The sequence below is a fragment of the Grammomys surdaster genome, unplaced genomic scaffold (assembly GCF_004785775.1).
Source record: "Grammomys surdaster isolate TR1022 unplaced genomic scaffold, NIH_TR_1.0 146, whole genome shotgun sequence".
Lineage (NCBI taxonomy): Eukaryota > Metazoa > Chordata > Mammalia > Rodentia > Muridae > Grammomys > Grammomys surdaster.
In genome coordinates this window covers 99,481-111,141 of record NW_021604604.1, presented here as the reverse complement: position 1 = coordinate 111,141, position 11,661 = coordinate 99,481, and the positions used below count along the sequence as shown (strand labels likewise).

General features: G+C 38.1%; 1 protein-coding gene across 1 annotated transcript in view; it reads left to right on the top strand.

The window, feature by feature from the left end:
* LOC114618956 (putative ankyrin repeat domain-containing protein 19) overlaps positions 1–8,651 on the top strand; it is a 47,557-nt gene extending 38,906 nt beyond the window's left edge. Inside the window, exons 8-9 of the mRNA XM_028764788.1 lie at positions 1,295–1,343; positions 8,532–8,651. Of these exons, the coding sequence (XP_028620621.1) occupies positions 1,295–1,343; positions 8,532–8,651 (169 nt within the window). The remainder of the gene's footprint in view (positions 1–1,294; positions 1,344–8,531) is intronic.
* Positions 8,652–11,661: the final 3,010 nt, after the last annotated feature.

The window sequence follows — 11,661 nt, the reverse complement described above, 5'->3', positions numbered from 1 at the left end:
ACACACACACACACACACACACACACACACACACACACACACACACACACAGAGTTATATACTGGAGGGATGACTCAGTAGTTAAGATCATATACTGCTCTTCCAGGGGATCAGAGTTTGATTCCTGGCATCTATGTGAGATGGCTCACAGCTGCCTGTAACTTTAGCTCTAGAGAATCTGTCACTCTTTTTGACCTCTGCTGGCACCTGTACTCATGTGCACATGCCAACACAAAGTTACTTATACCTACACATAAACAAAATAAGTCTAAAATAAGTCTTTTAAATAAGTCTAATAAAATAAGTCTTTAATATGTATACATATTTAAGAAGCTAATCAAAGATGTGTTTTTATATGGCTTTCAAACATACTTAGTGTTGGTTATCGCTCTTTTCATCCCCTCCTCTGCTTCCCCCCTCCCCTACTTAAACCTTTGGCTCCAGTTATTCCTGCCCTCCTTTATATCTTCTGTGTTCTAGTACTATAATTTTTTTAATGTTTTAACCTTTCTGTGAAAAACGTTTTCAGTAATAGCTGTAAACATATTCTTGGAATTTACAAATTTATCTCTCAGCATTTTAAAATGTCTCAGGAGAATTACTTTATTATTTTTTTCAGGCAAGGAAAGTAATGGATTTAAATTGTTTTTAAAGGTTGTGTGTATGTGTGAGTGTATGTGTTTGTATATGTGTTTGTGAATGTTTGTGCAGGTCTGGTGGATGGCAGAGGACCCCTTTAGAGCTGGAATTTCATGTCATCATTAGCAACCTGGCATGAGTGCCAAGAACAAAATTTGGGTCCCTCAAAAGAGCAGCAAATGCTCTTAACAACCAGGCCATGTCCTCAGCCCTGCAATGGGTTCTTTTAAATAGATGTATTCCATAATGAAGGAAAAAAAGTACAATACTCGAGTAATAACGCTTGGTGTTTGATCCAGGATTAGAGGACAGAGTGGGAAGAACTCATCATTGTAATATGTTTTATGCTGTCAGATATTTTTATTTCTATGAACCATTAATGAAAATTTTAGCTCATTTCCTCCATAGTAGGCAGTTTTTAAATGCAAAGTATTTCTAAGGTGCTGCCAAAATATTGTCACAATATGAACCTATAAGTAATGCACCATTGAGCAGTTATTAGTTCAGGATAGGTGGAGGCAGGAATGGTTAACTAAAGGTGGTTTAAACACTTAAGCCAAATTACAGTAACAAAGTAAAGAAGTATCATCCACTGATCTCTTACGACATTTAAAGATTTATACTTACACACCTTGCTGTACTTTTTGCTTTGAAGGTCTATCAACCAAGCTGATCCTGAAGTGACCGCACCTACAGAAAATGAGGTTTGTAATGTTGGTCCTGGGGAAACATACTCATTGCTGACCTTAATTTTCTTACTTAGGATTTTAAATAATTATTACTCTTTTTCTCATTTAATTAATTTTTAGAGAATTTCATACAATGAAATTTAATCATATTTATTCCCTGCCCTAAACTCCACTCAGGTCTGTACCAACTTCTCTACCCAATCATTTGTCTTTTTTTTATCTTGAAATTAAATTTATTGATTTATATTGGTTCATTGAGTGTGTGAGTGTGTGTGTGTGCTCTCATGAGGAAGGCAGAGGATAACTTGCTAGACTCAGTTCTTTCCTTCCATCTTGTAGACCTTAGGCATCAAGGGGAGGCCCATGGATCAAACTCAGGTTGTCATGCTTGACAGCAGTTGCTTTTTATCTGCTGAACTACCCATCCTCCATTCCCCTTCCCCATCCCTCATGCCTTGTTTTTTAAACCCATAGAGTCCAGTTTGTGTTGCCCATATGCTATCAATATATTTTTTACAAAAACAATTTATGTAAACCCTGTTCACCTACATGACACCAAATTCCAAAACATTTTCTCCGGACCTGATGTAATGTACATGGGTTCCCCTCTCGACTCCAGCTTCTTCATATGAAATTGATGTGTAAAGTAGAAGGCTTTGAGGTTTTCATGATTTATTATAATAAGTTAAGATATACATGCTGCCTGGCATGGTGGTGTACACCTTTAATCCCAGAACTTTGGAGAAAGAGACTGGAGGATCTCTGAGTTTGAGGATAGTCTGGTCAGCAGAGTAAATTTGAAGACAGCCAGGGCTACATAGAGAAACTGTCTTGAAAATACAAAACAGAAAGATGTAAACACTAATCTAAATGTTTGTTTAAAAATTCCATCTTAGTTTTGGTATGAAATTCAGTAGTATACATTGTCAAACTAATTCCTTTGTTGAAATGTGTACATGAGCATTTATCTATGCATTTTTCTCTCCCTCAGTGTTTAATATTCAGTCAATTCTCACATGAAGATTAAAGATTAAGCTTAATCTAGAGAATGTATATGAGGTAATACATTGAAATATTCAATTCCTCTTTTGAAGTTTCATTACATTCAAAATCCAATTGAAATATCTTATGGAAACTTTCTTGATATCAGTTTTATCAGGAATCTCTCTAAGACTGTTCCATAGACATGTGTTGACAATTTATTTGAGGTTGAAGATCATAAAAGTAAATGTATACTAAATAAACAAGTGGAAGGTAAAGGTTACATTCTGCTTAGAAAGTCTCTGCTCCCTCATTTGTATCAGTTTTTGAGAATCTTGTATAATATATTTGATCATTTTTACCTTCTCACCTAATTTACCTCAGATCCATCTCTAGTAACTATCCAACTTCAGGTCCTCTAAAAACAAACAAACAAACAAACAAACCTAATTAAAAAAAAACTCATCAAGTACAGTTGATATAGTCCAGATACTCTGTGATGTGACCTTTTACTGGAGCATGGTTACCCACCCTGGACTTTACTTCCTTTCTCAGAACTTATCAGTTGCCAATAGCTCCTTAGCTGTAGATGGGAGTTTATGCCGACTTTCCCTCAACATGCTAGGACATCTTGTGGCTTGAGGTTGTTCAGACTTGTGTATATTAATCCCGTCAATCCATGAGCATGGGAGATCTTTTCATCTTCTGAGATCTTCTTTGATTTCTTTCTTCAAAGGCTTGAAAGGAAATCCTGGATATTTATACCCTTTACCATGTGCCTTGCCCTCGTGAACAAGCACAGTTGAAGGCTGTATGTCATGTGCCTTGCAGCGTGGATATCACGTGTGCCTAGCTAGCAGCGTGGAGACCGTGTGCGCCTAGCTGCTGGTGGCACTAAGCAGCAAAACAAGATATGTGAGAAAAACAAGATGTTTATCAGAGTGTGCTTAGCTACTGTAGGCTGTTGAAAACAAGTCTCTTGTCAGGGTATATGGCTCGAGATGGCTGCAAAGATGATAGCCGCTTTCTGCTAGGAGTCGGCTCCCAACAATGGTGTCATGCTGAACAAAAGGTTTTAGTTTCTTAGATTCTGTTTATGTAACTATTGATTTTAATGCTCATGCTATCACATATTTGGTTAGAAAGTTCTCTCCTAGACCAATGAGTTTAACTCTATTCCCAATTTTCTCTTGTATTAGATTCAAGTTATTGGAGTTGTATGTTAAGGCCCTTGATTTAGTTGGAGTTGAGCTTTGTACAGGGTAAGAGAGAAAGTCCTAGTTTCACTGGTCTATATGTATCTATCTAATTTGTCCAGAACTATTTGTTGACAATTCTTTATTTCTCTAGTGTGTAGTTTTGGCTTTTTTTTTTTGTCAAAAATCAGGTGACTATATGTGTGTGAACTTATATCTGGGCCTTCAGTTCCATTCCATTTGCCACTGTGTCTGTTTTTATGACAGTGCAATGCTGGTTTTGTTGTTATAGCTCATAGTATAACTTGAAAATCTGGGATGATGATACCTTCAGTTTTTTTTTTCACTAGATGCTGAGAAAGCATTTGAAAAAATTCAACATCCCTTCATGATAAAAGTCTTGGAAAGATTGGGAATTCAAGGCCCATACCTAAACATAGTAAAAGCAATGTACAGCAAGCCAGTAGCCAACATCAAACTAAACGAAGAGAAACTTGAAGCAATCCCACTAAAACCAGGGACTAGACAAGGCTGCCCACTCTCCTCCTACCTATTCAATATAGTACTAGAAGTCCTAGCCAGAGCAATTAGACAACAAAAAGAAGTCAAAGGGATACAAATAGGAAAGGAAGAAGTCAAAATATCACTATTTGCAGATGATATGATAGTATACTTAAGTGACCCCAAAACTTCCGCCAGAGAACTCCTAAACCTGATAAACAACTTCAGCAAAGTGGCTGGTTATAAAATCAACTCAAACAAATCAGTAGCCTTCCTCTACATGAAAGATAAACATACTGAAAAAGAAATTAGGGAAATGACACCCTTCACAATAGTCACAAATAATATAAAATATCGTGGTGTGAATCTAACCAAGCAAGTGAAAGACCTGTATAACAAGAACTTCAAGTCTCTGAAGAAAGAAATCGAAGAAGATCTCAGAAGATGGAAATATCTCCCATGCTCATGGATTGGCAGGATTAATATAATAAAAATGGCCATCTTGCCAAAAGCAATCTACAGATTCAATGCAATTCCCATTAAAATCCCAACTCAATTCTTCATAGAGTTAGAAAAGGAAATTCTCAAATTCATTTGGAATAACAATAAACCCAGGATAGTGAAAACTATTCTCAACAATAAAAGAACTTCTGGAGGAATCACCATCCCTGACCTCAAGCTGTACTACAGAGCAATAGTGATAAAAACTGCACGGTATTGGTACAGAGACAGGCAGGAAGATCAATGGAATAGAATTGAAGACCCAGAAATGAACCCACACACCTATGGATACCTTCAATTTTTAAAAACTATTCACTGTTATTTTAGATATCCTGGATTTTTTGTGTTTTCATTTGAAATTTAAAATTATTTTTCATTTTTTATGAAGAATTGCACTAGGATTTTGATGCGGGGTTCTATTGAATTTGATTTGTAGATTTCTTTTATTAGGGTAGACATTTTCAAAATATCAATCCTGACAATCCATGGGCATGAAGAAGAATGAATCTTTTTCAATTTCTCAATTTCCATGTCTAAAGTTATCATTGTACAAAATTTCCACTCCCTTGACTAGATTTATTTCAGGATATTTTAATTTTTTGTGGCTATTTTGAATGGAATCTTTTTCTGGAGTTCTTTCTTGGTATGATTGTCATTTGTACATTAGAAAGTTTCTGACTTTTGTGTGTTCTACCACTTTGCTGAACCTACTAATCAGCTCTAAGATTTTTTTTGGTGGATTTTTTTTACATAGGGTACATATAAAGTTAGATACATTTTCCAAGAGATATTTTTTTCCCATAAATTTTCTTGAAAGTTTACTATGATTTTTCAAAGCAACACAATATTGGAAATAAAAACCATTATAAAATATAGGACACAGTAGTTTTGAAAAACACATGATGTTAGAAGGGAAAGTGGTGATAGGTATGTGGATGGAGTGGGGAACACATTTGATCAACACAGATTATAGTCACATAAAGTTGTCAGACAGTTAAACAATTTGCAAAAATAAACCACATTTGGCTAATGTTACAATTGTGTCTTCATAGCTACTGATTTTGATATATAACCGGGTTATCAATATCTAATTACTTTCCATTTTAATAACTATATTCTATTATTTAAATCATACTACACACTATTTCTTAGCTCTGAGTCACACAACTTTTTAAATGATTAGATCAATATGAATCTAAAATGACTAAACCATAGGATAAAAACAATAGGGAGTCTGATAGTCCTAATGCCTATGAAAAAAGAAATACTTTATGAACTGTCAGTACCAAGGAAGTGTTTGTGAACCCTGAAAGACCAACCAGGAGCCAATCCAATGTAACATACCAGGGTCTTTATTTACAAGCTCCAGCTTGAGCTTAACTCACTGCAGACCCACTGGCAGGTTCTGGTTGAGAAAAGCCTCGAATACTCATTGGCACGAGATTTTATTGAAGATAGCAAGTGAGGAGCGAATGTTTCTAGCCTGGCAAGCATCTAATTGGGGGCTACCATGGCCTTTAGCACCATAAACTTAACTTTTGCTTTCTTCTTAATTGGTTGTTGGGCAAGGGTGGGCTTGTAACTTGGAGGTGTAGATTTGTTGGGGAAATAACCTAGAGACTGATGTTAGAAGCTGGACTTGTTGGGGAGAGTAAACTGGAGATGTAGGTCTTGTTGGAGGGTAGCCTGGGAACTGAAGCTAGGCCCAGGTTTTATTGTGGGGGGTAACCTGGAAATGAGCTAGGTACCAGTCTGTTAGTTCACTTGAGTTTAAAATTAGGTCAGGTTCCCTAAGGTGGGGTCTGAACCCCAAAATTTTGGTCTCTTAGTACTATACATTTATATTCAGATTTATCAATTTAGAAATAATATGTGATCACAAATGAATTATGGACTGTTAGGACAATGTTTTCTTTTTGTGAGTTTGGCTGTTCTCTCTCTCTCTTTCTCTCTGTCTTTGTCTCTGTCTCTGTCTCTTTCTCTCTCTCTCTTTCTCTCTGTCTCTGTCTTTGTCTCTCTCTGTCTCTCTCTCTGTCTCTGTCTCTCTCTCTCTGTGTCTCTCTGTCTCTGTCTCTCTCTGTCTCTCTCTCTCTCCCTCTGTCTTCATTTAGATATTTGCACAGATGCATGCATCATGTGGACACACACATGCATTTACAAGCTAGAAGTCAATGTCATGTGTCTTCCAGGATCTCCACCTTAAATTTTGTGACAGGGTCTTACACTGAAATTAAAATCCACCAATTCAAGTAGGTTGTCTGGCCAATGAGCACCAGGGATCTACCCTTATCTGGTGTGAGGATTATATAAGTATATTGCCACTTCTGACCTTTTCCTTAGCTCTGTGAGTCTGAAATCATGTATCTCAGGCTTGTGTAGCAAGCACTTTACCCACTCCTGTGGTGTGAATATGCGTGGTCCAGGGAATGGCACTATTAGGAGGTGTGAGCATGTTGGAGGAAGTGCATCACTGTGGGAGTGGGCTTTGAGAGAGCTTCCTCCAGGCTGCCTGAAGATGTCAGTCTTCTTCTGTTTGCCTTTGGAACAAGAGGTAGAACTCTGAGCTTCTCCAGCATCTTTCCTGCCTGGATGTTGCCATGCTGCACACCATGATGATAATGGACTGAACCTCTGAACCTATAAGCCAGCCCCAATTAAATGTTGTCCTTTATAAGAGTTGCTTTGGCCATGGTGTCTCTTCATATTAATGGAAATCCCGATTAAGACACCCACTAAGCCATCTCCCTACTCTTGTACTTTGTAAACTATAGGACAAACTGAAACCATAACTACTTATGGTGTAACTGTATGAACAGTTCTGATGCTTTTCACTAGTGACGTATTCTGTTGAACCCCCCATCAGTTATGATGCTTATTTATACTCAGGACCATGATTTGCTTCTCTGACTAGAAGTCAAACTTTTCTCACACTTTTCTTGGGATAAATCTTTTCCTATATGCACCTTGTTTCTTTCATTATAGTCAGTGGGAACATAATGCTTTAATATACCCCTCAGCTTGTGTGTGTGTGTGTGTGTGTGTGTGTGTGTGTGTACTCACTACAGTGTGCTGGGGAGGTGTGGTGGTTTGAATGAGAATGCCCCCCATGGGCTCAGAGGTTTGAATTGTTGGTGACCAGTTGAGGTAGAATATAGAGATGTGGTCTTGCTTGAGAAACTTTGTCACAGGGTATGGGGTATTGTTTTGAAGTTGAAAAGCCATGTGTAAGTCCACGTTTGCTCTCTCAGCCTCTTATTTGTGGTTCAATACATGAGCCCCCAGTTTCTTCTACAGCTACTGTCTGCTGCTTGCTGCCATGCTTTCCCATCATGACAGACTGTTATTCATCTGGAACAAAAAGCCCAAGTTAATCTTTCTTTCCATAAATTGTCATGAGCATGGTGTTTTATTACAGCAATAGGAAAAGGCAACGCAAAGAGGTCAGAGGACAACCTCATACATCAGTCTTTGCCTGCCAGTTTGTTTCAGGAGAGTTCTCTAGTTGTGTGCTGCTGTATATGGAGGACAAGGAAGCCTACCAGCTTCCAAGGAGTCCACTGTATTTACTTCCTATCTCCCTGTGGGATTGTTCAAATTATAGACATGCAAGCTCAGCTATTGTATCTGGTTTTAATGTGGGTTGTGGGGATTCAAACACAGGTACATGGCAAGCCCTTTACCAACCAAGCTATCTCTTCAACCCAAGATATTTGAAATCTTAACAATTTATTAAATATATACTCTCATTTATATCCATAAATTTCTATAATATTACTGTACATATTAGTAAAATTATGTCCATGAACTTAAGTGGTTATTTTGAAAGTTAGTTATGAGAACTCCGTTTTATCCTTATTTTTCTTGGTTTTATGATTTGAGTTGTCATATTACCTGTTGCTTTTTAGCAAGGAACAAGAAATCTCCACACTGGAGGGTAATGGGTTATAATTTAAATTTTGTATTACCGAGTATTTGTTATTAATTATGCAACATTATAAAATATCTTATTTCAAAATACATCCAGAAAGTGATTGAAACGCAAGACCCTCTTACAACCAATGAAGCAAGTATGGAGAAGATACAAACCTACAGACCAGGTAAATTTAGAAACACAAAAAGTCTGAAAAGAACTATAGAATATTGAAGACAAACTATTCCCATCATCTCTTAGCTTTAGGACTTATTATTAGATTTGATGTAAAAGATGCACATGCCAACATCCACATTGCAAAGTAAGTTACATACAACCATGAGAAAACATTTTTAAATTGTAGTTATTTTCTGTTCATATTTATAACATTCCTCTTCCCTTTTCCCTTTTCATCTCCTCCGCTGTCTCTGCCCCTTTCTCATCCCTCTCATCTTTATGGCCTTTCTTCAATCATTATCATTATATACATGCATGCATTCACACATACACACATATGTATTAATGCAGCCTGCTGAGCCCGTTTAGTGTTGCACATATGTGTGTATATGTTTTAAGGGACAACCACTTGGTACTAGATAATGGATTATGGGTTCTTCTCTGGGGAAGACTGGTTCAAACTGGAAGGAACCCATGCTACTGGCCAGGCGGGCATTTCTGCATTCCTGGATCCTGGGGGTCCTAGTTACTCCAGGTGTTGGGCCAGATGTTGTGACCTCACCTGTGGTCCTGGGCATATCAGAGCAACTGGGAGTTGGGCTTCCTCTGGGTGTTGTAGGAGTGTGTGCAGAGCCAGCACTCCAGGTCTGCTCAGACTTTTATATTCTTATAGATAAAATAAGTGTAACTTTCTAAGCTTATTTTGCTCAGTTAAATTGTTCAGAAGCTCAAAGTGGTACACAGTGTGAAATCTAACATTTCAATACTGATACCATACACTGTTTTATTTAACATTTTGAGAAGTAACTGCTCTGAAACCAAATCAAGAAAATAGTTTTTTCTTGCTAAGTTCTGTAATGGTAATAGGAAACAGAGACGCTTCTTATTAAAAAATATTGTTACTTTATGTGTATGAGTTTCCAGCCTACGTATATGTCCATGTGCCACATGCCTTCCTTATAGTCTGTGCAGGCCTGAAGAGGTTTCCCAATCCCTGTAGCTGAAATTACAGGGCCAGCATATGGTTGCTCTTAACTGCTGCACTGTCTCTCCAGCCCCACCCACTGTTTTGTTCATCTTAGCTATTTTGACCTAAGATAAAATCTTAAAGTAGTTGCAGTTTGCACTCCCCTAATTGCTAAGGACTGTATACACTCCTACTCTATGGCTGACTTTTCTATAGATTGTGTCCTTTGCTGTAAAACAGTTTTTAGTTTTATGAGGTCTCACTTGCCAGCTGTTGACCTTAATTCCTGGGCAAGTGAAATCTTGTTCAAAATGTCATTCCTATGGCTATATCTTCAATGTAGGGAACTACTTATGTTTTTTCCCCAAAGGTTTCACATTGAGGTTTTGATCCATTTGGAGTTAGTTTTTGTTGAAAGGACACAGATGTGGCTCTAGTGTTTTCTACTACATGTGAACGTCCGGTTTTCTCAGCACCATTTTCCCCATGTGTACTTTGGTATTGTGAAATTCTAGATAGATTTAGTTTCAGATACTTGTGCCTGGGTGATTAATTTTGTTCTATTAGTCAGCAAGTCTGCTTTTGTGTCAGTACCATGCGGTTTTAATTATGATAGCTCTGCAATATCTTGAACTATGAGGTGGTAATTCATCTAGAATTAATCATTTTGCTCACTATTGCTTTGACTATCTGCAATCTTTCATAGTTCCATATGGATTTTAGGATATTTTAAAATATCTATATGAAGAATGCTGTGGGGCTTTTGATTAGGACTGCATTACATCTGTAAATTGTTTTCTATATGGTCAGTTTTACAAGATTTCGTCTAAACCATGCACGTGGAAGGCATTTCCTTTTTCTAGTGTCTTCACCAAGTTCTTTCTTCAGACATTTAAAGTGTTATCATAGTGTTCTTACCTCTTTGGTTATGTTTATTCACACACACACATACATACATACATACACACACACACACATACACACGCACACACACACACATACACATGCGCACACACACACACATGCACATACACATATTAGACCGCTGCAAATGCAAGTAGGTTCATCTGTTTCTCAGAGTCTTTGTTCTTGTGTATAAAAAGAGTACTCATTTGGTTTTTCTGTATCTTGTTGTGTTGCTGAAATTGCTAATATCATCTAGAAATTTTATGGTAGAAATTTTGGAATCTCTTATGTATAGTATCATATTATCTAATAGAGATAACATGGTATTTTCCTTTTTTAATTTTTGCTTGAATTATTTACTTTTAATTTTATGTAATCTTTTTTTTATACTCCAGATTTTATTCCCCTCCTGGTCCACCCTCTGACTGTTCCACATCCCACACCTCCTCCCCACCCCCTTGTTTCCACGATGATGTCTCAACCTCCTACCCCCCACCCAACCAGACCTCTAAACTCCCTGAGGCCTCCAGTCTCTTGAGGGTTAGGTGCATCTTCTCTGACTGAACCCAGACCCAGCAGTCCTCTGCTGTATATTCTTTAGAAGCCTCATATCAGTTTGTGTATGCTGACTGGTTGGTGGTCCAGTGTTTGAGAGATCTTGGGGGTCCATGTTAATTGAGACTGCTGGCCCTCCTACAGGGTTGCCCTCCTCTTCAGCTTCTTCCAGCTTTCCCCTAATTCAACCACCAGGGGTCAGCAGCTTCAGTCCATTGGTTAAGTGCAAATATCTGCATCTGACTCTTTCAGCTGCTTGTTGGGTCTTTCAGAGGGCAGTCATGATAGGTCCCTTTCTGTGAGTGCTCCATAGCCTCAGTAATAGTGTCAGGACTTATAACCTCCCCTTTAGGTGGATCTCACTTTGAGCCTGTTGCTTGGACAACAACAGGCTTCTTCTTTTCCTCAGGCTCTTCTTAATTTCCATCCCTGAAGTTCTTTTAGACAGGAACAATTATGGGTCAGAGTTTTGACTATGGGGTGGCAAACCCCTCCCTCCCTGCCTTCCTGCTGGAGGTGGGCTCTATAAGTTCCCTCTCCCTACTGTTGGGCATTACATCTCTCCCTTTGAGTCCTGAGAGTCTCTCACCTCCCAGGTCTCTGGTGCATTCTAGAGGTTCCCCTCAACCTCCTACCTCC